We start from the raw sequence: 26444 nt of genomic DNA on the forward strand, positions 1-26444 counted from the left end.
TTTATTTTAAGATGAGACTTCCTGTAGATGTTTCCGTACTTAGAGAATTAACATAACTGGACCATGACTTTACCTTTTTTTTTTTTTTCATAGATTAGTATCTCAGTCCTGAGCTCGAAATGAATATTGTTGGCTTTCTACTTGGCATCTCCCCTTTCATGTCTCACAGATATTTCAAACTTTCAGACCAAATTCAAAGTTGTGATCTACCATCCCCTCTCCTCCTGTCTTTTTTTCCCACTTACGGCATTTTGTATTTCATCCATCAGCAAATCTTGCTGTTTCCACCTTCAAAATACTTTTTCCATCCCTGTGCTACAGCTCTGGTCCTGGACAGCATGATCTCTTTCCCAGACTCCTGAATCCAAGCCCTCACTGCTCTTCCATCTTGCCTACTGTCTAGTGTTCAACCAGCAGCCAGAGAGGACTTTTAGTAATATTCGTCTGATCATGCTTTCACGAGCCAAAACTCTCAGAGAAAAATCCAAATTCCTTATCTAGGCTGAAAGGGATCCCACACTCACCATCAGTATCTCCGACCTTTCCCTGCCTCCTTTACCAGCTACGACAACATTGACCTTGTCCCTATTTTTGCCACCTGCCAACCTCTCTCCTGCACCAGGGGTTTTGCTCTTGCTGCTCCCTTGCCCAGATGGTGTAAGTCTGGCTCCTGTCCGTCTCTTAGGATTTACCTCTTCATAGACTTCTTTCCTGATCACTCCATTCAACATTCCCTTCTCCTTGTCACTCTCTAAACCCTTACCCTATTTTATTCATGTCTGAAGTGGAAAGTAGATATTGTTTTCTTTTTTTTTTTTTTTTTTTGACAAAGTTTCACTCTTGTCACCTAGACTGGAGTACAGTGGTACAATCTCGGCTCACTGCAACCTCCTCCTCCTGGGTTCAAGCGATTGTCCTGCCTCAGCCTCTGGAGTAGCTGGGACTATGGGCACCTGCTACTACACCCGTCTAATTTTTGTATTTTTAGTAGAGATGGGGTTTCACCATGTTGGGCAGGCTGCTCTTGAACTCCTGACCTCAGGTGATCTGCCTGCCTCCGCCTCCCAAAGAGCTGGGATTACAGGAGTGAGCCACTGCACAGGGCCTGTTTGCTTATTTTTGAGACTGTTTTCACCACTAGGCTGTAAGCTCTGCAAAGCAGAAACTTTGATGTACGGTGACTGGTACATAGTAGGCACTCAATAAATATTGGTCAAATGAATGAATGAGGAGATAAATTAATTCCACATCTTGGAAGTTGGTATACAAGGATAAAATTACACTAAACCCTTGAAATATCCAACTATGTATTACCATATCTTGGCAACTGTATTAAACAATCACATTAGACTTTTATGGTATGAAAAATGAATTGTGGCACTTCTAGTTTGAAAGCTGGACTTCTTTATATTTAATTAGTCCCTGGGAATTTTTAAATTCTGTACTCATTGTCCCAATAATGATACTCTATATGAAAATAAGAAATTATGATCTAGCATAAAATTCTTACTGTAGTCTTAATTAGCTTAAAACACAACCCCTAAATCTTGCCTGGTGTTTCATACCACACAGTTGGCAGCTTTTCTCTTTGTGTAAGCTCCCTCTGGGGAACTGCAGCTCAAAAACGGCATTTGTGGAAATGACTTGGGAAAGCCAGAGCTAATTCATCAGAGAAGCACATTCTTCTAATGTTAACCCTTGACTATGTGGGAACAACGCCAAGGTCATAGCTATAGTTCCACTGGGGGCAGGCTCCCCTGGGGCAGACTCCAAAAGGAGCCCTGTGTGCCCTGATGGTCGCAAAAAGGCTTGCCAAGGGGATGCAGGGTTTGGGGTTTTAAGGGAATTCATTTTCAGATTCTCGACTTCCTTATGCACTCTGAACAAAACTGATCTGCCTGAAAAACGTGCTTGCATGTTCTTTCACAGGTTCCTTTCTCTTGTTTTACAACACCAGGTCAATTCTCTCCCTGCTGCAGATCAGCAAACATTCTCTGAGATGAAGCCAAGAGTATTGCTTAATGCCAGTGTCTGGGTTGAGGAGGAACAACCATGATGACGGACAGTTCATCATTTTCTTCAATGAGGCAGTTTCTAGTTCTTTACCTTCCACAAGATTGAAGGAAGACTGAATGAAGTTGACAGTTAATAGACCATTAAAAATAGCTTGATGATGGATCCCAATGAGATTTTTAAATCATGCATAAGAAGTTCAAAGAATCAAGTAGCATTACTATAAGGAAAGACTGTCTATTCTCTTTACCTTATATATATGAGCAATGTTTCTCAGTATTTACATCTACAAAAAACAAACAAAAAAAGAGAATAAAATGAGACTGAATCTTGTTCAATAAAGCAATAAGTAATATTATTTTAAAATATATGAATGGATTGGGAAAAAAGGCTCATCCATCTGGTGACTACATTTCCAATACAATTTTACATTTTATATTGAATAATTTTAATCAAGATAAATGATATATTATTTTGATCAATTTTATTCTGCTAATAACTACAGTAATAATTTATAAGAAAGTTTTAATTTAAAGCCCAATACCGTAAGAAATATTTAAAATATATCTTAATTTGTATAAATTTTGTTAGCAAAGAGAATAAGCAATAAGAGACTTTAAAGAATAAAATACATTAATCAGGGTAAAACTTTTGGGGGATGTACAAAGCTTGTATGTTTAAGGAGGAAAAGGAATGATGTAGCGTTTCTAATGTTGATAAATAATCTGCTCACATATTGCTGAAGAAGATGACGTTGGGTACTAAACCATTGTGGTATCCAGATTTTTAAAGACATATTTAAAAGATGGATGTGTCAGTTTTATTTTTAAAATGCCACCTGGGAAACTAAACTATATTCTTGGCAACAATTTAAATCTAAAAATGTGAGGGGATTGGGGTTAACAAGGAAAAATGAATTGCACACCCCTACTCTTAAACATTCTGTTAATGATTTGCAATCATTGGTTCTATCGATAAACTGACATAGGCATCCTCCAGCCTGTGTGTGGTCAGGCCACACTGGGGAAGCACAGGGATCCTCCACAAGAACAGGGCATCTTCTCTCAAGGAGATTACCAGGGTGGGTCATCCAGACCCAGGATATGCCAGCAACAGGATAAGATGACTTCAGAACTTCAGGGAACTTGGGGGTGGGGAGGGCTGGAAGAAATGGAGTCCTCTTAGGCATTTATAGGAAGGTCAAGATGAAGGCAAGGTGCATTCCCTTGCATTTCTTTCCATTTCTTTTCTCCAAGTAAAGATACCAGCTTGTTTCAGCCAATTGTGGGGCTATTTTAATGCCCATATTTAAGTTCCTTCTTTTCGGTGTTTAAAATAAGGAATCCCACATGCCTTCGAATTTAGAAAGAAAACTAGGCAGAGACTAGCATCTAGTCACCGGATAACTGAGCAGAGACTAGATAACAATCGTACAGACTGTGAAAAGTCCTGAATCTGGAGACTTCATAACCAATGAGAGGCTGATTCCCACTATCCGGGAGGAAGAACAGGGCTGAGTGGAAGAATGAGAAGAGAGGAGTCTGCAGAAGACGTGCCTTCGAGATAGACAATATTCCACGTGCTCCCTCCCCTCCTTCTCCGGTAACTGTCCCCACTCTTCACATGCAGTAAGGGTCACTTAGGATTGCTCATCTACTCTGCAGAAAACAAAACCAGGGTTGGCCTATAGCTGTTTAAACCCCTACGCAATGCCTGGGTCTACCAGCCCCATCAGCTCTACCATTTAATCTCATCCCTTTCTCTCTTGCCAAAGCAAAATGGAGATACAGTTATTTTTCCTAAAAGTTCATCAGAATGCTTAAAGGAAAGTCATAAAGTAAACAAATGTATAGGAAAGTCTGCATACCTGTCAATCACGCTGTTGCTATCTAGACTGATTCCTCGTCTAATTAGACTAACTGGGATTTTAGGCAGTGGTGACTTGTTTTTTCTGCACCCAGTTCAAGCTGATTGCTCAGCTTCCTTCAAGCCACCTAGCAACCGGTGGGTTACAGATTAACTAGTTGGAGGACTGGTTGTGGTTGTTCTTGTTACTGCTAGTTATTGTCTAGGCTGCAGTTTTCCTGCATTTCATTTTTATTTCAAACATTGCTACATCTTCCATGCCATCTCTGCCTTGAGTTCATGAGGGATGGAGGTGGCCTTTGGAGACAACTGAGAAGCTAAAATTCAGGTTTACTAGAAGTCCCACCTTAAGCCAAGCTGGGAGGATGATATAACCTGATTCAGTCACCTGGGCCTTTCCCACGGGCCTAATAACTGTGGATGCAGTCATGATTACAAGTATGAGGTCACTCACCTATCTAAGATAGTCCTTTTGCAAATTGTACTTAGTTATGGAATGCTCAGTATTGTTTGTTGCTCATGGAACTTTACCTCTTGATCCAGTAGCACAGTCACACACATGTGTATAATTTCAATATTTATCCTGAGGAGCCCTGATACTTTGTCATTCAAATTCTTTTAGCGAGTGCTAGTCCTTTGCCTAACAGAAAGAAGCTCACTGCACAATTCCTCTACTTTCCCCCATGAAGATGCTTTAGAAAAAAACACTCCCCTTTCTTCAACAAACATCCTTGTCAATATTCATCACCCACTCTATCTCTTTTTATCTGTTACCTCTTCCCGCTGAGGACTAAGCTCTGATTTTTTTTATCTTGCCCAAATTCCTATCTAAGGGGTTTGGGGAGTCATGCCCTACAAACCATAAATTCTCATCAGATGGGTTTATTTAGCCCTATATATGGCGATTTACTTTCCAGTTTGACTCTGGCATAACATTATGTGACAAAGAAGAAAGTCAAAATATTTTACCCCAAAACATGTTTTTTTTTGGCCATATTTTGAAATGGTCCTGCAGAGCTGTCCTTTGTGAGGGAAATTTTGCATCTGTAAAGAATCTCTGCTAACATAACTAGACTTTTTATTGCAGGCCCTCCCAATCCTGAAGAGATTAACTGAGAGTCTAGCACCTTTTAAAGGTCTGAATAGGAAACATTTGTCATCTATTGTCTCTAAGGGCAGCCATTATAATAAGACTTCAAAGGAACCTTGGTCTCCACAATCTTTTACCTTCTTTTATTTATTTATTTTTAGATGGGGTCTCACTGTGTCACCAGGCTGCAGTGCAGTGGTGCGATCTTGGCTCACTGCAACCTCCACCTCCTGGGTTCAAGAGATTGTCCTGCCTCAGCCTCCCAAGTAGCTGGGACTACAGGTGCACGCCACCATGCCCAGATAATTTTTGTATTTTCAGTACAGACAGGGTTCCACCATGTTGGCCAGGCTGATCTCAATCTCTTGACCTCATTATCCACCCACTTTGGCCTCCCAAAGTGCTGGGATTACAGGCATCTGCCACTGTGCCTGGCCTTTCATAATCTTTCATCCTAACCTGAACATTTCCTTTCTATTGATCCCAGGTCTTTAGACAAACTCAACTGTCAACCAGAAAATGTTTAAATTTACCTACAGCCCCCCTCACTCCCTCCTCTCCACCCTTACCCCCCACTCCCGCCCCGCCTCACCACCTCTGCACTTTGAGCTGTTCCACTTTTCTGGACCAAATCAATGTATGTGATTGATGTCTCATGCCTCTCTGAACTGTATAAAACCAAGTGCACCCTGACAACTTTGGGCACATATTCTGAAGACCTCCTGAGGGCTGTGTCACGGGCCATGGTCATTCATATTTGGCTCAGAATAAATCTCTTCAAATATTCTACAGAGTTTGACTCTTTTCGTAGACACCTCCAAGACCAACCAACAGTGAGACTCAGTGAGAGCGAAATACAATTGCAATAGTGTTCTGATGGGTTAAGCAAGCTGTCACAGAAGAAGGCGATGCTAACGCCAGGATGTGGTCTCAGCTCAATTAAGGAATATGCAGAGCAGATCACAGAATTTCTCCTTGAGTCTCCCACTGTCTATGTTTCCTTAGTTCAGCAGATTAGCAATCTGACCAAAAAGCGAGACCAAAGGTTTGATCTTCAAGAGGGACTGATTAGCTCCTCCCAGTACCCGATGCAGCCATATACCAACCCCAGAGTCACTCTGCACATAACACATGCTGTCAGTCAGGGCCTGGGGAAGGGACAAGAGGGAAGAGCTTATGAAAAATCCTGTTGCCACGATTCAAAAGCAATTCAAAGCAAGCGCCGCCTCACATCCCCTCTATATATCAAAGAGAACACATTTTAAAAATCATTCAGGTATTGGTATACGGTAGAGGAGAGTATAAGCAGAGAAGAGCGTTTAAGAAGTGATACGTAGCTTTAATTCAAGAAAAGTAGTTCACCAAAATGCAGTGGTAATACTCTAGCATTTTTGCAGAATGGTCAAGGCAGGGTTATAGCTCTAAGTATTAATTTACATATTTCCTGTTTATTTTCCTTCTCCTTTGCTTGCTCACTGAAATGCTGAAGAAATTCTTTTCTTACTCAACCCACAACTAAACAGAGACACAGCTTCAAAGAAACTATGGGCCAAAGTGCAAGAGGGAATATTTGGATGCTGCCTGAAGGATCAGGTTTTCAGGTCCCAGAGGTTAGCCAAGACTGGAGCTGGGAAAAGGTGGTGGGGGGACGTCGGGGGGCGGGAGGGGAAGCAGCACCTCCAACCCTGTGGTCTAACCAGCTTGGTCACATGTAGACATCCTGAATGGTGAGGGATTTACACACCTTGAGTAGGGTAGGAAACCCTGTCCCTATTGAAGAATTGAGAGAGTCCCTGGAGGCTTCCCAGACGCCTATACAATTTTCAATGTTATATTTGCGTTTTACTGTTTTCAAGCAGCTCTTTAAACCCATCCTCTTGATTAAATTGGTCTTCAAATGTAAGGGGCTTTATTAAGTGGAAAGGTAGAGTCTTTTGCTAAACTGAAGAGGCTCATGATATCTTCATCGAAGTGTGTGTCGTGAAAGATTATATTAAAATAATACCACTTGATATTCCTACTCTCTCTCTATACAGTATTTGCAACAATTTAAGCTGCATTTTCACTCTAGGGATCAATGACATTAGTGGCAATGTTGGCTGAAGTTGGCTGTTCCATTAGCAGCAACTATCTATTACACAAATAATATCAAGAGGAAGTTTGGGTCAGCAATTTCTGGAACAAATTTTTTGTCTTCTCTAATCAGAGAATGGAATATCTCAGAGGAAAAATACTCTTAGGTTTAAACTTTAATAATTATGAACTATTTCAAAACTGGAAGAAGACAATTTTTCAAAAGATTAGCAGGCAATTTTTATTTATGGTGGGTTTCACAGAATCAAATCAGTGGTTCTCAACCTCAGCTATACTTCAGCATCCCTCAGGGAGCCTCAAAACAAGTACTCATATCTAGGCGGCTCTGGGTCAGGCTCAGGTGATTCCAGTGTGCATCCAACTTTAAGAATGGTGGTCTTTAAAAAGGACTTTTTGTCTGCTTCGGTTTGCATAGTAAAAATAAAGCATGTAGTTCTGATTTTATAAGTTTGTGATAGTGGTGTGTTCAAGTTAGGGAAAGAGAGTGAGGGTAAGTAGGTCTCAGTTATAAAAGATGCTCTGGTATAGGTTTTAATGGCAAACTGATTTAAATTACTTAGGAAATCTATGTATGACAACAAAAAATTTGGTTTATAAAACCACAATATTATGACTTCGACCTATTATGCATTCCAACATAACTTAATAAGAATCTGCTAGACGACAGAACAGATCCGTTCTGGGGGTTATAGTAACAAAGAAGGAAGACGCTGTCTGTGTTCCCACAGAGCTCATATTCTAGCAGAACAGTAACTCTGCAACAAGGATCTTCATCACAACATTAACACAATGCTAGGCATAGTGGGGCTTTCAAAAGAAGCACAAAAAGTAAAAGTAAGAATCGAGAAAGGTATTGTTCTTATTCCTAAAGAGTGACCAGGTTAGATGAGGAGATGACACGACTCACATGAGTCATCGTGAACTTACATGAGTGTTGTACACAGCATTCCTTAAATCCCTTACGTGCCAAACTTGGGGGGTATACAGATTAACACAAAAAAGTGTAAATAGGGCAAAAGTAAATAAATCCAGAGTACTCACAGAAGCTTGTAAAAAGGGTAGGGCCTGAATTTGTCTTGGAAGACAGGTTAGGAGTAGATAGGAAAGGAGGTGAAAGAGCCATCAGGGTGGGGAAATGGCTGCTGTGAGCCATCTTAGTGAGTTACAATGAAAATGTTATCTGTAGGGACAGAGGAGAGAGTGTCCAATTGGAAAGGAGGCTGTGAACTCAGAAATGGTACATATTGAGGATAGATAGAGACAGTGGACGTAAAATTGTAAAATTATACAAGGCCTGAAAAATATAGGTAGTGCAATGATCCAAAAAGCTGGCAGCTGAGCTTCACAGCAGAGAGGGAAAAAAAGGAGAGAGAGAGAGAGAGGGAGAAAGAGAGAGCGAGAGAAAGAGATCTTATATGGCTCAGAAAACTGATAACTGGGCAATAGTATACGGAGTATAGAGAAATCTTTGGAATCTATAGGTGCTCACCTTCTGAGCCTAATTGCAGATTAAATACTGATCATGCTCTTGAAACATTTGAATTCAGTGGTAAACTGAATTTAACTGAAGCTACAACGGGGCTGAGTTTAATTAAAGCCCAGACATAGTTAAAGCATGCATTAGATTGACTCAGCCCTCTACCTTAGGAAACCCATGGATGAAATGAGGTGCTTTTTAGGAGGAAGGAATTACTGACCTCAGTCTATTCAAATCTTTCAACATAAAACATCTGGCATACAATAACAAATCACAAGACTTGCAAAGAAGTAAGACAATATGACCAAAAATTAAGAGAAACTAAATTTATCATAGGCAAATCCACAATAATATAGATGTTAGAATATGTAGATAAGGACTTTATCTGTGATATATTTGTTAAATTATCTAGTGAGATAATGGACAACATGCATGAAAAAAATTAAATTCAGCAGAGAAATGGAAACTATAAGAAATAACCAAATTGAAATTCTAGAATTGGAAAATACAGTATCAGACAGGAAGGATTTATATAATGGCCTTTATAAAGGATTGAAAATAGCACATGGAAGGACCAGTGAGTTTAAAGATAGATTACTAGAAATTATCAAAACTAAAGCAAAAAGTGAAAATGAAGAATAAAAAAGTCTTAAACAGAGGCTATAAGACCTACCTGCAGGATAGTATCATGTAGTGTAATACACATCTAATTGAATTCCCAGAAAGACAGGGAAGTGAGATAGGGGTAGAGGAAATACGAGAATCAATAATGATCAAGTATCTTAAAAGCAGGTAGTATAAAAACACATACTCAGGAAACAACAGTAACAACTGACTTCTCATCAAAAGCTATGGAAACCGTAAGACAATAGAGCAATATCTTTGAAGTGCTGAAAAAAAAATATTCTCAGAATTCTACTAAGTAGAGATATCCTTTGTGGATGGAGGCAACTAAAGACATTTTCAAAATGGTACAAAGCTGAGAGAATTTATCTTCAGCAGACCTGCACTATAAAAAGTGCTGAACGGGTTTCTTCAGGCAGAAGGGAAATTATATCAGGTTTATACAAGTTTATCCTGGATTGCAGGAAGAAATGAAGAGCACCTGAAATAAAATGGAGGAGAGGTCTTAGATATAGTGTGTATACGGAGAGGGAAAAGGAGGAGTGCGCAGGGGAGGGGAAGAAGGAGAAGGAAGGGAAGGGAGGGGAGAGGAGAGGGGGAGAGGACAAAAAGATCCAGGACACAGCAGTGACGTAAAGTGGAGAAGACGAGGGCAAAGAAGGGAGAAAAATGGAGAAGGAAAAGAGTAGGACGAACACTAGGAAAGTTTTATCCTAGGAACCAAAATACGTGAATGTGCCAAATGCTGCTGGAAGGTTCCAGCAAGTTTGGAAGAGAGACATACCTAATGCACTAAGAAGCACAAAGGCTCTTGGGGGCCTCAATAAAAATTTTTATTAAGAAAAAAATCTGGGCTGGACACAGTGGCTCACACCTGTAATCCCAGCACTTTGGGAGGTTGAGGCGGGCAGATGGCTTAAGGTTGGGAGTTCAAGACCAGTCTGGCCAGCATGGCAACACCTTGTCTCTACTATGAATATAAAAATTAGCCAGGCATGGTGGCCCAGATACCCAGGTGGCTGAGGCATGAGAATCGTTTGAATCCCAGAGGCTGAGGTTGCAGTGAGCTGAGATTGCATTACTGTACCCCTGAGTGACAGAGCTTGAGTGACAGAGTGAAACCCTGTCTCAAAAAATGTTTTCTAAAAAAAGAAAAAAAATTGAGGCAGCAGAGTTCATTTTGTGTCATTCACATCAGGAAACACTGACTAGTCTGTAATTGGAGTACTTTGCAAAGGTAAGCGTGGCAGTACTGATGTGGGAGAGGGGAGGGAGTGCAGACTGGGTAAAAAGGGATGGAAGGCAGGAACCCCCATAGGGTGCTATGTGTGTGTCCTGGGCTTGCCATGCTATGGGCTAAAACTGAAAAGTAAAACGCAGAGGGGTAGTAAAGAGAACTCAAGAAACTCCTTGGCAAAGTATCAATAAGAGACTATACTTGGTTTACTCACTTGGGATAAAGAAAAGGAAGAAAAGAAGACAATAAAAGTTTCTGTTCATTTCTATCACTGAGACAAGAAGGCCAAGTACAAAGCGGGGTTTGTGTTCGGATCTGAGGAAGAAAGGAGATGGTGACTTGAAAATTAAACTTACTGAGTTTCTGACATTTGAAGAGGAATAAGGTCACTCACATAGACACTGGGGGTATTAGTCTGTGGAGTTAATAGTCAATTAAAATGTAATACCACTAGCTTCTATTCCATCACTATAACTTTCCTTTCTGACCAATAAATTAGACCAATAAATTGAGACTGTTCAAGTCTCAAGGTGAGGACCACAGAGATTTTTATCTTTTGATCTGTCTTGAGCTTTGAATAACCTCTAATGTTAATGTTGCAATATTAGTGAGTTTTAATTAAAAGTAACACACTGCACATTAACACATACGTGCAGCAGCCCAGGCTATAATGCCTCCAGTTCAGTTGCCTCTATCAAATGATAAGAAAGATACACTTCGGGTTTAAAGGCTATTACATGCTTAGGAAATAAGCCACCCTATGCTTCAAATCCATTCATTTTACCTGACATTGCTTAAATACATTATAATACAAGAAATTGAATAGGAAAATTTTGTTTTAACTTAAAAAAACCAAGCTTCCCAAATGGACAGTGCATTGTTATGAACTTTCTGGTTATGAGAGAAACAATGTCTGAATTTCAGCTAATTTTCTTGAATGAACTTTCAGGACATTTTCATGAGGAGCTGTTGGGAATTGCTTGATTCTCTCACTCAATGTCCCTTTGACTGGAGTCTGGCAGGATGAACAACATGAGCTTTTTTCTTCTTCAGGCAATCGGTTGGGGAGCAGAATCTGTGCCTACTGCTTGTGCCAGGTCACAGACCAGCATCCCTCATCCGGCCTCAGGCTGCCCAGACACTGGCGGGGCTGCATCTCTAGGCTTCTGTCTCCTTCCTGGTTTCCTGGTGTATGCCCGGAGGACTTGCGGTGCCCTTCCTGCTAGACTGGTGTCCCCTCCCTGCTGTCTGCCTCCTTCTCTTCTGCCTTATGTGCCCCCCAGGGCAGCACCACTGGCCCATCTGATTGATGGCACCAGCCTGGAGCCTTCCTTTTAGCTGAAACCCAATTACAGCCATCCTTGTCTGCTCCGTAATTTTTTGAGATCCAGTATAACAAATATAATCAAACATCAGCCAGGACAAGTTAAAGAGAATTCATCTTTAAACTTTTAAACTCTTTTCTAATCCATTACTTTTTAGTATTCAAGAGTAAAAATAATAATTTCTTTCCACCTGATTGAGACTTTTGTTTTCAACAAGGAGAGAAGATAGCAGTCCACACATAGAAGGGAATTCAATGTAAAAACATTATCCTGTGAAAGTCTCTTTTCTATTTTTATATTCTCAAGATTTGGTTGTGGTATTTGAGGAGAGCCATTTCATTTCTCATGCATCCTGTTCTCTAAAGCTTTTCTTCGGAAACTGTTTGGCCAGGCATAAAATGAATACCTAAACAGTCCAGATAAAGTTAGGTCAGCTCTCCCTCTCTTGCTCTCTTTCTTTGAGGTCTCTAAGCCTTTGGGCAGAAGTCCTAAATTTGAATCAACTGGAAATGTTTCAATTTTGCCTTTTTTCCCACATGGAATATATCCAAGGGACAAATCATTAATTATTATTTAATAAAATAATTATTGGCTTTTCAATTTATTTACAAGTTCCCTTTTAAGGAATTCTTATCTTCCAGACCCAGCTGCCAAAATTCCCTAACAGGTGTCCCAAGTTAATTAACAAAGAACCCATGGCTTCACCGAAAAGGGAGGCAGCCTTCATGAAATTAGGTTCTGGGGTTTAGGAGATGGGAGCTGCAATAGGCACCTAATCTGAAGATACAATGTTCGAGCCAAAGTACAGAGCTTGCCTTCTGCCTAAAATGTGGCTTGTGAAATCAAGTTATTAAAACAATCCAGCAGAGAAGCAGAGAGAGCTCCAACAAATCACCTTGCCTAAGAAATCAGGTTTCTTTTTAAAATACTAATTGAAATTGCAAGTGTTCTAATTAAAACGACATCTGTCTGGGTCTGAAGAAACATGTTTCAAAAAGCAGAGAAGATGTGTCTCTAAAATTTCCTCATATCTACTTAATAAAGTGAACTTACATATTTCCAGTACTAAAAACAGCATGTTGCCTTCCTGGGTTGCACTGGCATTTCCACAGCCTTGTAGCTTTCCCTGGACGGAGGTGGGATTTGTCCAGGCTCAAGAACACAAGTAAAGATGGTGCCTGTGGTGATCAGTGACCCTCAAGAGTCTGTTCCCCTGAATGGAGTGCCCATATCCCAGAGTGTTTTGTCACGTGCCAGTCATTAGCATGCGATGCAAAATAATAAAACACAGAGGCAACCATTTTAAGTGATAGCAATCTAAATGTTTTTTAGAGCCCTCTGTTTTTCAGTTTTGCCAGCAGACAATGGGGATGCAATGTGATACTGTGAGCACGGAGAGGATACTGACTCGGGTGCGTTTCAATCCTAGATTGCGGAATTTAGACCGACTTTGAGGAATGATGTCCTGAGTATCATTTGTAACCGTTTGTCATGGAAGTGGAGACATGGCTATCAGGATCTGTTCATTCCCCAGCTCATGCTCTGGTCATCGAGGGTTTGGTTAACAGGTATCTCAAAGCTTCGATGAAGAGCAGTGTTTCCAGGTTTAGAATTCCCAGGTTCCGTTGCGAGATGAGTAAATAAAAGAAAATCTTTATAAAGCTTTATATCTAACATTCAGGACAGTATTGATATAAGGAAGATTTTCCCTGTTCTCCCCACCCCTCACTCCAGTTCTCCAAAGGAAAACACATTTCTCACTAAGTAAAGACCTGGCATGGAGGAAGGAGTATTGTAATTCTATGGGTATCAGCATTTTCTTTATTCCGTCTTTATTTTCACTCAAAGACAGAACATTTTTATGTTGTTCTTTAAATATCACCAGGAATCTTTGTCCAGAAACAGTCTTTACAATGTGCAGATCAAATCTTTTATTTGAATATTTAAAACATTTTGGCAAGTAAAGGAAGCTTGAAAGGATGGCCCTAATTCCCCCTGCCCACTCCTGACCTCCTTAACCCCCCAAATGAAAGAAAAGGATGATCTAAAGACCCATGTGGGGAAAGGAATAGCAATGATTTTTACTACTTAAAAAAGAAAAAACTCCCAGGCAAGAAACTACCCTTATTTTGTTCCTCATTTCATTCACGTGGAAAATCATGAGTTGTGTGCTGCTTGCTATACAGGGGGGCGCTGTGTAGTGCCCTTCCCTTCCATCTCTCCTGGTGGATGCCTGTGTTTGGGAAGCAGCAGATTCCCCCTAGGAAATGGTCCTATCCTGACTCCAGAGAAGGTCAGATCCTGTCTTGTGCTCCTTTTGAGGTTGGAATGGGGAGAGAGGGCATTGCCTGGACAGAAGCTCAGCTAGTTGGTAAAGTGAAAAGAAAGCCCAATGTGAAAAGTGGATTATAGAATAGGAACATATGAGGGTGTCAGTCAAAGGAAGATTCATACACATCCTCCCCAATGTGGTGAAGCAGCCATCCCAATGGGAGCAGAATGTAGGGAAACAGTCCTGCAAAGCACAGGAGGATGAGGCCAAAGGATGATGGCAAACTGGGAAAGGGCCAGGCTCACGACACAGAGGATAGGCCCTTCTCTTCAGCCTCAGGAGGGTGCTGAGAGGATGCTCGCAGCATCCCAGCCCTGGCTCGCCTGCTGGAAACTGTGGCAAGCCGCCACCACCAGGGCAGTCAGGGGAAGGGCTCTGCGAGCTCTGCCAGTACCCGCAGGGATGCAGTGGCCCCGCCAACACGAAGCTTTGGCAGTGATTGAATCGCACACAGAAAGCATTACTATTTCCTTCCCAATCTCAAGCCTCTTCCACAGTGGCAGCAGAATGAGTTTGATTAGAGTCTGGATTTGAGAGAGCATCTAAGCTGTATTTCTTTCCTCTGTTCCCTGGACACCGTAGAAAGAGACAGACACGGACATCCCCCTACCCCTTCCTCTATTTGGATTCCCCAGACCTCCTCCAGATCTGCTCTTTGAATAAATACACTGTGTTATTTATCCACCAGTTAATTCATTCATCAACTACATACCGAGTGCTTGTTATGAGAATAGCAAAGTGCTAGACACTCTCAGACATAAAAATAAATACATCACCTGATGCCTGCTTATTGTTTCCTTTGGGGAAGACATGCATACACAAAAAAACATAAGAGACAATGTGAGGATAAAATTCACACGATGGAAATCCAAAATAAGCGAGAAGGTTTCTTATCAAATAGGTGCTGCCCACTTCATCTCTGGGTGCAGGGAGTAGCCTTTATCAGGAAAGGCCACTGCAAGGTGGGCATTGAATGGTGATGGCAGGTAGTAAATGCAGGCTCATGTATGCTTTAAGTGTTGGCTTCTTTGAGTTTGTTTGTTGGCAGAGAGGATGGGATTTGCCTAAAATAAAGGTCTGCCATCTACACCAGGAACTGTCCACGTGCTGAAATGGGTGGCATTTTGCTAAACTTTTTGTTGAAGCAATACAATATTGTTTGCTCTTTTCACTGAAGCTAATTATTATCATTCCTTTTTTAAACCTTCCATACTCAGAAGGATAATTAACATTTTTTGAAGGTTGCAAAGAAATGTATGGATGTGCATTAACCTTGGCTACTATTCCATGCCAGTAGGAAGAAAACAAAGATCTATCTATAGCGTACTTATCGCTGGTTCCCAGAGACAGACACATAACTGTGGAAATAGCCCAAATAGAAAGCCAAGGGAGAGGCAAAGCGTGTTACATTCTGCTAATGCTACTGTATGATTCTCATTAGACCTCATGGGATAGCGTGATTATTGTTCAATAGCCTATTTAGAGTTTCCCTGATAATGGAGTCTAAGAAAGATGAACGATTCCTTAGTTGCAACTGTGGTAGCCTGTCTCCCCCAACCTCTAACTAAAAGAATGATCTAAGAAGAATTCTGTTTTAAACTGAAAATCCAGAACCAATGATGGAAAAGAACTGGATTCTTTCTGAAATCCTGAATGTCTGCATGCATCTAGTAAATTTATGGGGAAAACAAACTGCCTGTTTAATTCTTGGCTTTTTAAATAGAAAACCCCTTTTTAAAGTTAATGTTTTATTTAATTTCCTTAATGTTTTGCTGACTTGGGGGTCATTTTAAGATGATGACCAGGCAGGAAATATTTGTTTCAGTCACTTTTTTTCCAGCAAATATTTATTAAGTCCCTACTATGGATTGGACATTGTTCTAGGCACATGAGATATGCCAGCAAAGAAACAAGAGAACTCTCTGCTCTTAACAGGCTTACCTTACAGTGGAGAAAGATGGGAAAAAAAAACCAAGATGAATAAGTAATACGTTTATTAGAAGGTAATTGGGGCTGTGGAGAAAATTAAGCAGGGAAAGGAGCTGAGGGTAAGATTTTAAGTATGGTGGCCAGAAAAGCTTCTCTGGGAAAGACGTGAGTGAAGTGAGGACTGAGCTGCATAAACGCCAAGAGGAAGAGACTCCAGGCAAAGGAAGCAGCAACTTTAAATTCCCTGAGGCAGGATCTCAGAGCATGTAATACAGGAATCACAGTCAACCAGTGACCGAAGAAAATTTATTGATTTTAAGAGGACTAGGTGGGGTTGGAGAGGTCATAGGGAGCTTCCACATCTGCCCTGAAAAGACTTGATTTTACACTGAGATGAGGAGGGTTTGGTGTGGAGGAGTAACATGCTCTGACTAAGGTTTCAACAGGATGATCTGGTTGCCACTGCAATAGGAGACCATCTAAGGTGAAGGAAGCATAGGGAGACTAGGTAAGGGGGGGCACAGGAATAAGCCAGGAGAGAGATGATGGGAGTTTTGGACCAGAGAGAAAGCAATGAAGATGAAAAGAAGTGTCGGAGATTGGGAAAACTCAGAAGGACAACCAGATTTGTTGACAGATTAGGTATGAGGTGGATTGCATGAGTCAAAGAGGGTGCCAAGGTGTCTGTCCTGGGCCCCTGCAAGAATAACTGGTCATTTTCTGGGGGAAGACTGTGGAAGGGTCAGGTCTGGGAGAGACCTTGGTTGTGGACATGCTATATTTAAGACACTCATAAGACATCCAGTGGAGAGGATGAGCAGACAGACACTGAACACAGGATCTGAGGTTCATGCCGGAGATACCTGTTTGGAGTAACCAGAATACAGATGATCTTCAATGTCATGAAACCATATGATGTCACCCTAGCCTTCTGTGAGAGGTGACAGACAGGAGAGGAGAGGAGGTCCAAGATTAACCTTTCACTGTTCTTCATTCAAAGTCACTGCAGCTTTCTTCTGTGTATGAAGTTCTATATACCATCTTCCTACAAAAACCACTTGGGTACAGCATTTAAGGTAAAATAGTTAGTAAAAGTCACATTTCCTCTCTCTTAAATACAATCCAATGTTGTTCTTGCTAAATTCTGCTCTTCTCAGTCAAGAAAAAAAATGTACTGATTTCATAAACCTGTGACTTAGATATTTTTCCTTCTACTTTTAAATGACTGGCTTCATTTTCTGTCTGGTGACATTTGATAGTAAAGGTTTAGTTGAACACAGGCAGTATAGTGGTCTAAATGTTCCTGTCTCTGAGAGAAGACTAGATAACTGGCTTTTGAGAAAGAAGAGATGCCTAGGAGCTGGCAAACCAATCAACAGTTCACTATTTTGTTATATTGTAATCCACCAAAAAAAAAAAAAAAAAAAAAAAAAAAACACACACACACACAAACACACAATACACAATACCTAGTAGTTAGTATCCAGGCAGTAGACTGATTAGCTATTGAACTTTTTCTCAGTTTTCTTGAGAAGGGATAGGATTTTATTGGGAACCCCAGTGCTGTCCTGTCTGAAACAACTGTGCAATGAAAAAAAAAAGTATATGGGAAGAGTATCTTGACCTTTGGAGCTAACGACCTACTTACTTTAGATATACCAAATCTACAAAATTCACAGATAACACTTACATTCAATGCAAACTAAGTGTAAAGAGCAAGTTGCAAGCTTATTTCCTGCTGTATAATGTATTACAAGTATGGTGAATCTATTAGACACCGATTTGCAGTCTGGTCTTGCAGTGAATAAATAAATGACTGAAGACCTGCAAATACTATGGTTATTCTTGGAGGATATGATGGCTATTGTGAAATGGCAGGAGAAAAAGTGGCTGCTTCTCAGGTCATAAAAGGCTTAATATATCACTCTCTGTAATTTGGATAGGGGAAGAACAACCATGTAACTATAGAAACATTTTGCCTGCAACTTGGAGCCACACTTGGTCTTCCAGTTGCCCCAGGAATGGAATCTTGAGCTCTCTGTCTATTGTCACCTAATTTCTCCCAGTTCCCGAGATCACCTGTACCCTTGCCACAGAGGTTGGTACAGCTCCCTTCTGCTGAGCCTCTGGATGCTGCCTACTGACACCTGTTCCCTGTATCCAGGCTGCCGGATTTCATGCTGTCATTGGACTAGTGACCCTACATAAATCATATCCTTAATACCAGATGCCTACCAGCCAGAACAATGGCCTGCGGGGACTGTGTCATCCTCTGAGAGGTTTCAGTAGATTCATCTTTCTCCAGGAGATCAATCAGCCTTAGCCTTAGCACCTTCCCACCTACAGAGGAAGGCATCAGAAGGCCTCTCTGACCTTGGTTCCTACCACTCACCCTGCCAGGTACACGAGGCCCCTTGAAGGCCTGGAGCCCACTGACCTGCTCCCAGTTCCCTTTCCAGGGGCTGTGTGCAAAGGCTGCCCCTTTAACTTGGATTCTTTTCCCCCCAAATACCTGCATGGCTTCCTGTCTCACCTCCTTTGAGTCTCTAGTGTTACTTTCCCAACCACCCCTATCTTCACCTCCCATTGAAAATCACAACCCTAAACTGGATATCCACATATGGAAGAATGAAACTAGACTTTTATATACAAAAATCAACTAAAAATGGATTCAAGACTTAAACATAAGACCTAAACTATAAAAATTCTAGGAGAAAACATAGGGGAAAACTATATGACACTGGTCTGAGCAATAATGTTTTTGGATTTGACTCCAAAAGCTCATGCAACAAAATAAAAGATAGACAAACGGGATTACATCAAACTAAAAAGCTTCTGCACAGAAAAAAAAAATAATGGAATGAAGAGACAACCTACAGATTGGGAGAAAATATTATTAGTAACCAAAAATATAATTATGGGTTGATATCGATCATATATAAAGAATTCAAACAATTCAACAGCAAGAAAACAAATAACCTGATTAAAACATGGGCAAAGGATATGAATAGACATTACTCAAAAGAAGAAATACAAATGGCTAGCAGATATATGAAGAAAGGTTCAATATCACTAAGCAATGCAAATTCAAACCACAATAAGCGATCACCTCACATCTATCAGAACGGTTATTATAAAAAAGATAAAAGATAGCGAGTGTTGGTGAGGATGAAGAGAAAGAGAAACCCTTGTACGCTATTAGTGGGAATGTAAATTAGTATAGCCATTACTGTACTGATTAGGAAAACTGTACATAGGTTCTACAAAAAGCTAAATATAGAATTACTGTGTGATCCAGTTATCCCACTTCTGGGTATATATCCAGAGGATCTGGTATCAGTATGTCACAGAACCATTTATAGCTCTCATGTTCTTTGCAGCATTATTCACAATAGTTTATGTACAGAAGCAACCTAAGTGTCCATCAATGGATAAATGAATAAAGAAAATATGGTATATACACAAGGGAATACTCCTCAGCCATAGAAAGGAAGGGAATCCTGTCCCTTACAATAACATGGATGAACCTGGAGGACATTATGCTAAGTGAAATGAGCCACTTACATATGTACACATCCAACATGATCTCACTTAAATGTAGAATCTAAAACAAAGGAATTAATAGAAGCATAGGCTGAGTGCCGATGGCTCATGCCTGTAATTCCAGCACTTTGGGAGGCCGAGGTGGGTGGATTACCTGAGATCAGGAGTTCGAGACCATCCTGGCCAACATGGTGAGACCCCGCCTCTACTAAAAAATACACAGATTAGTTGGGCATGGTGGCACGTGCCTGTAATCCCAGCTACTCGAGAGGCTGAGGCAGGAGAATTGTTTGAACTTGGGAGGTGGAGGTTACAGTAAGTCAAGATTATGCCACTGCACTCCAGCCTGGGCAACACAGTGAGACCCTGTCACACACACACACACACACACACACACACACACACACACACACACACACAAATGCTTTGTAGAAGCAGAGGGTAGAATGGTGCTTTTGAGAGACTGAAGGTTAGAGGAATGGGGAGATGTTGGTGGAAGGGTGCAAAGTTTCACTTAAGAAGAATACATTTAAATACAAGACTTATTATGCAACAAGGTGACTAGAGTTAATGTATTTTATATTTCAAAATTGTTAAGAGTAAATTTTCAAATGTTCTCACCAAAGAAAAGATAATTATTTCAGGAGATGAATATGTTAACCAGCTTGATTTAATTAGTTCGCATTGTATGCATTCAGGTTGAGGATCCCTTATCCAAAATGCTTAGAACCAGAAGTGTTTTCGGATGTCTGATGTTTTCGGATTTGGGAATATTTGCAGAATACACACCAGTTAAGAATACTGGTTGAACATCCCTGATCTAAAAATTCAAAATTGGAAATGCTCATTGGAGCAAATTGTTGGCACTCAAAAAATTATGGATTCTGCAGCATTTCAGGTTTTAGACTTCTGGATTAGGGACCCTCAGCCAGTATATCATAGTATCACTTTGTGGTCCATGAATGTCTATGTTTATAACTTAACTAGTTTACCATTAAAGAAACACAATCCTTATGCTAAGTGAAAAAAGTCAGACATAAAGGTCATATGTTCTATGATTCCATTTATACCAAATACCCAGAATAAGAAAATCCATAGACAAGAGAGAATATTGATGGTTGCCAGGGGCTGGAGAAGGGGGATGGAGAGTGATTGCTAATGGGTACAGGGTTTGCCTTTGGGGTGATGAAAATGTTTTGAAACTTGATACAGGTGGTGATTGTACATTATGAATATCCTAAATGCCACTAAAATGGTAGACTTTAAAGTGGTCAATATGTTATGTGAATATCATGTCAATTACAAATAAAATCGCAGTCTCACTCATTACCCTTTACTCAGCTCCATTGTGTGATTCATTTGTTTCGTTTGCTTTTTGAACATCTCCTTCTCTTGAATGTAAACTCCACAAGGGCAGGCAGGGCTTCCTGTCTGTTTTGCTTATTGATTTAATGTCTGGGCCTAGAACAGGCCTGGAACAAAGCAGGCCATGAGTTTTGTTGAATAGACAGGTGAATGTGTTACCTCTTTTGTGCCTTGTTAATAAAAGATCCACTGTATTTCTTGAATACCAAATTAAAGAGAGATAATTTCTTAAATGAATAGGATTAAAGGGCCAGTATGGTCTCATCTAAAATAAATTTAAAATAGAGAGGGGAAGAAAAGTAATCCTATCAGAATTCCTCAGTTCGCTGCATGGGAAACAAACAGCCAGCCTGGCAGAGGTTCAGAGGATTGAGAAAACGGTATCAAGGGCTGAGCACTGAGGTCCTTTTTAATTTGCAAGGATTAGAAATGTCAACAAACATCGCATTTTCCTCTAAATTCTAGAAGATGAATCAGTGCAGTGGATTTAAACTAGAAGGACAGCAGAAACAATGAGGCTGCTAATAAATGCACGGCTTCTGTATAAGCATAGGCTGTGCATATGGGTTCAACCACACCTACCCCGAGAGAAAATATTTTCACTGAACACCTGCGACACTGTGAATCAGGGAGAACATACCGATGAGTTCCTTATTTCTGACGTCCAAGGCCATGTTCCGCAGCGCCGTGGCCACCGCGCACACCACGCGGTCGTTGTCTATTCGGAGCAGCTCCACGAGGATGGGCAGGCCTTTCTCTTTTCGGACAGCGGCTCGGATATATACTGACCACTGCAAAAACAGGGAAGGCGAAGGGCGTTAGAGACAGGGAGAAAACCTGACATGCAAATAGTACATTTGCGTTTTCAGACGGATGCTTACAGGAGCCAAAAAGGTTGAATTACCAAGACCTATTGTAGAATGGGTTGAATCTGTTAGACATGCATTTAAACTTTTTAACTGTATTTTTTGCCTTCAACTTGGGGACAAAGATTTCAGGGTTAATCAGTGAACCACACTAGGTTTCTTTTGTGACACTGTTTTCAGTACTTGAAGTTGAAAGCCATTTGCGTGATGTGAATACTTGATTCTTCAAGATACAGAAGTTTGGGACAAGCAGATGTGGCCAGCGACATTCAGAGAAATAAAACAAGAACCCTGAAAAAGTAGAAAATGAGAATGGGTTGTGTGGGAGTGATTTCTAAAGACAGCTTTGAATTTGGAGATGGGGCACACAGGTGAGTTGCTGAACGTGCTGTCAATAAGTCGTTTGCTGAACAATAAAGAGTCCACTAGTCAGAAATAGGCCGGGGTGGATAAATGTAAATATGACATTGAAAAGCAAGAGTGCACATGGTAAAATGTTTTTTAAAAAACATTAAGGTCAAACTGTATAATGTTCAGGGCCATAATTCAATGTCTTCTTTATAAAGTAGGACATTAAATTTGTTTTGGGTTGGTGGTCGTCAGCCTTAATGGAACACAGGTAATGTGTCATATTAAAATGTCCTTGCAGTATCTAGATGATAAAGCATTCTGATTCACTTAACAGAATGCAGGCCCAGATTTTCAGACATTTGTATGAATGACGTATACTCTTCTACAGTATCCTGGAGAAGAGAGTACAATATAAAAATTAACAAATGTAAGGGTTTTACCTGTTGCAATTTCATTTTGATTTGAGAAAATTACATTCACGCAATGAGGTTGTGGATTCTGTGGTGGGGTCCTCCTGGGGACCAGTCCTTTCCCACCCAGTCCCCCCACCAGGTCCCCTCCGCCCCCCTTCCCCCATGGGGGCAGGCACCCCAGAGCTGGCTCTCACCTGTGGCAGGCAGGGAGCCCCCTCTGGCAGTGAACGTAGGGCATATGCCATGCCTGCCACATCCTCAGCCCAGCCCTGCATGAAATATGAGATCAAAAAAACAACTTCATCCTGTCCTACATTAGAAGTCACATTCACATAGTTTCTTATCACCATCAACTCACACTGTATGCTTTTCTCTCACCCCTACTTTGTGTCTCAAGCTCTAGGAAGCCTTGAGGGGTGAGGGGAGCAGGTAAAACTCACTAAAGCATCTCTTGGCTGTGGCGATCTATTTGACAGCTCCACTCTTAGGGAGCAAAGAAGTGGAAGGTCAGGAAGTGTCAGACATGACAAAACATTGAGGTTTGCAAACTGCTTCTTGGGATGTGGGAATCTGGAACTGACATCCCTTCCCAGGGAGGAAGCCCTTTCTCCTGGTACAATGCCAATTTCCATCGATGCATTCAACCGGCATGCTGAAACATGACTTCCTCTGGACACATCTGCCTCTCCTACTTCTTGTGCCCTGCTGAGTCTCCAGTCCCCCAGCTTGGAAAAGCCTGGAAATCTGAGTTTATGCAGCCCACTTAATCCTGGGATCTTCCCTAAAACTAAGGAGAGAAGCTAGAAAAAGGAAGAGAATGCAAATCAGGGTGTGGGGTCAACATTGACATATTGCAAAAGGAACATCAACAACAACATTGGGGAGATATTCTTGACCTTCTGGGAGATGGCAGGGGTATTCCTGGCAACTTAGGCAGGCTGATGCATGTGCCTTCAGCCTGGGAGGGAAGAGATGAACTGAGGAAGGTGAGTTCATCTCTTCCCCAGCACCACTTCTTTGCAGGCCCCATGCGACTGGCTTGTATATTTGAGATCTCTTCTAATTCTTGAAACTCCAGGGCGGTCAGCATTTTTATTTTATACATGGGGAAATTTAGCCACAAAGATATTCAATAACCTGCACAGTCACCTGCACTCGACTCTGGGTCCTGTTACTCCATATCTGTCTTTTTTTATGCTGCTGACATTATACCCCCTCTACCATCATCTCATCCCCTCTCCTGTAATCCTTCATGCTTAGTCTCCCAGACATGACCTAGCGTTTCCCTCCATCCTTCCAGACACAGAGGAGAACCTGGCCATATCTGAAATGAGCCAAGAATAAATGGACATAACTTTGTCCTTCTTAGAAGTCCAGCTACTAGCCATACCCCCCAGTGCTGGATGAAAAGGTGATTTGGTATTTGGAGAACAATGGGAATCCTTCAGCTTTGCTGGGAATTGATTTGAGAGCAATAACAACAAAAAGAGGCTACTTAGGACCAAAAATGTGTATGAGATATAGAAACACATTTTTGATATGAGAAATTGGTGAGCAGTGGTGTATTTTCCCTAAGGGAGAAAGGATAACCAGACAATAGATTTGATATTTTTATTGTTGAGGCATAGAAAATAGCTTTCATTTTGAAAGGTTAGTTATGTGTATGTTTGTGTGTATACAGAAGATTTCCAATATTGTCACAGCAAAGGAGACCAATTTGCCCAGATTTAGTAGGTCCAATACAAGAAGTCATGTCTAATTGGAATTTCTCGCTTGCGTCAGGAAAGGATCCCTTCTCCTTGCAGGTGATGGGACAAAACTTTTGCACTCCTCTTCCCGGGGAGAGGCTCGGCCCATTATTTGACCCAAAGAAGTGTTGTCAGCATGGGACAGAGAAGCAGCAGCAAGCATGTATTGTCTAAGGCTAGGAGGCACAGATCAAGGTAAAAGATGGAATATATTTGAAAGAGAATTAGAACAGGGAGAAAATAATTTGCTCTCTCCCTAGTCAATACAGAGCCTCCATGCTGGGGAAATAAAGGATGCAGTTTGGAGAGGAAGCAAGAGATGTGGCAGCACTGTGGGGGCTGCAACCTGATCCCTGGAGTCCTCCTGGACAAGCCCCCCTCCATGGATAAAGGAACTGAGTATGACACCCCCCTTGAAGATGGGAGAATGGAAAGTCCACAGCTCGGCTGCCCTTCTTGGAGGACAGCAGTGGCTGAGCAAGACTCAGTGAAGTGTCCTGTACCATCCCAGAATGGGGGCCACAGGGTAGGAACAGTGACATGGCTTGCTGGGCTGGGGAGGGCTGGGAGGATTCGCGTAGCCCGAGTGTGGCAAGGGGTAGCCGCTGAGGGTGGTCTTGAATGGGTGGGGTGTGTAGCTTAGCTGAGGAGGAGAAATGAAGAACCCAGGGCTGCAGAGGGGTTACTTGGCCAGGAGGGAGGAGACACATCAGTGGAGCACATGGTGGGAGCAGACAGTGCATCTCTGGATTAAGGAGGGGAGGTGGTTGCATCTCAGAGGAGCTCAAAAAGGATGGAGGCAGGTGTGGGCCAAGAGAGGACCCTGGACCGGAGATGGTCCAATCACCAATCACCACATCCTGGAGAAGAGGCCGCATAGAACAGAGTCGATTCCACACTGAGAAAATGGACATCGCACCCTCATCCTCTGTGCAGGACTATACTGGTAAGACCCCCAAGTTTAGCATCAACTGCAGAGGCAGGAGAGGATGAAGGTGCAGAATATAAATGTGGCCATGCTTGAAGCCTGATGGGACTGGGAAACAGCTGAATTTGACTGGGTTTGCCTAGAAATGTTGAGATTCACATTTCTTTCCTTTCTATTTTTTGGCATCAGGCAAATGAGGGCTCAGAGATGAACCTGAAGTGAATTAACAAAGATACTTGCACACAAGTTTGTGTCCCATGAAATTCGTAGTTGTATGTATTGAGAATTTGGTAACAAAGAGAAGTCAATAACTTTTAACCCTTTAAGGCCAGGTTGCCTCATTCTAATGTGGATTTCCAGGGATCTGACTTTTACAAATCCCAGCCCAGTTATAAATACAATTGATGGCCATAATTTTTCCAAAGAGTTCCTCCTTGCTGAAACTGAGGTGATTCTGTGAAGGCTGATTTGTTCCTGAAGGGAGATTAATACTATAATTTAACTTTTCCTCATTGAAATCCTAATAATTTGCTAAATTACAATGACAGTGTTTTCCTTTAAGTACTAAATATTCTCTTCTGAGGCTGAACCCATTACAGTGCTAAAATTCTGAATTTGTTGATTAATTCTCTATATTCTAAAAGTACTCTTGTGTTAGAAGTATAGTCTGCAATTAAATGACTGTCAGTTACATGATCATTTGTCCATTAACTTTCTTTATCAAATTAGCCATTTCCTCACTTTTTCTTTTAGCAAGGTAAAGTCAAATTTTAAAACCAAACTCTTCCAATGAAAAATACATACGATGAATTTGGTACAAATGGCATGCAATTCCTAAATTTGCTTCTGAATTTATTTACGATACCAGGGTATCTCATTCCCATGACAAGAGGGTAGGAAACACCTCCTGCACTGAAAAGCTTATTTAATTAGTCTTATTTCTACCAGTAGTTTACTATAAAAACAATGCACAAAATACTAGGAAATGACATGGCTTTTGCTGTATGCCCCAGATTATTGTCTCTAGAATGGATTATTATTTGAATTATCAGATTCTCCCAGCTGGAAAAGAACTGTGCTTGGTTCCTGCTCTAGGATTTATGAAATAATAGGGTGGTATTAGCACAAGGTCCTTCAAACGATGGGGTTACTCTGCAATGGACACAGAAGTCAGGTGTTGGCTCTTCACATCCAGAGTTACATTATAGATTTACATATCTTTGTTTTCAAAATTTCAAAATCT

At 41.2% G+C, this 26444-nt stretch overlaps 1 protein-coding gene across 7 annotated transcripts in view; it reads right to left on the reverse strand.

Moving 5' to 3' along the window:
* CTNND2 (catenin delta 2) overlaps nucleotides 1–26444 on the reverse strand; it is a 943187-nt gene that overhangs the window by 89087 nt on the left and 827656 nt on the right. For 5 of the 7 annotated variants that reach the window (XM_010356592.2, XM_030927650.1, XM_010356588.2 and 2 more), the window contains one exon: nucleotides 21536–21686. In XM_010356592.2, the coding sequence (XP_010354894.1) occupies nucleotides 21536–21686 (151 nt within the window). Of the gene's footprint in view, nucleotides 1–21535; nucleotides 21687–22719; nucleotides 22795–26444 lie in introns of all 7 variants that reach the window. The other 2 variants (XM_030927652.1, XM_030927649.1) reach the window with 1 other exon arrangement.

Source organism: Rhinopithecus roxellana, chromosome 3 (genome assembly GCF_007565055.1).
Source record: "Rhinopithecus roxellana isolate Shanxi Qingling chromosome 3, ASM756505v1, whole genome shotgun sequence".
NCBI classification, from domain to species: domain Eukaryota; kingdom Metazoa; phylum Chordata; class Mammalia; order Primates; family Cercopithecidae; genus Rhinopithecus; species Rhinopithecus roxellana.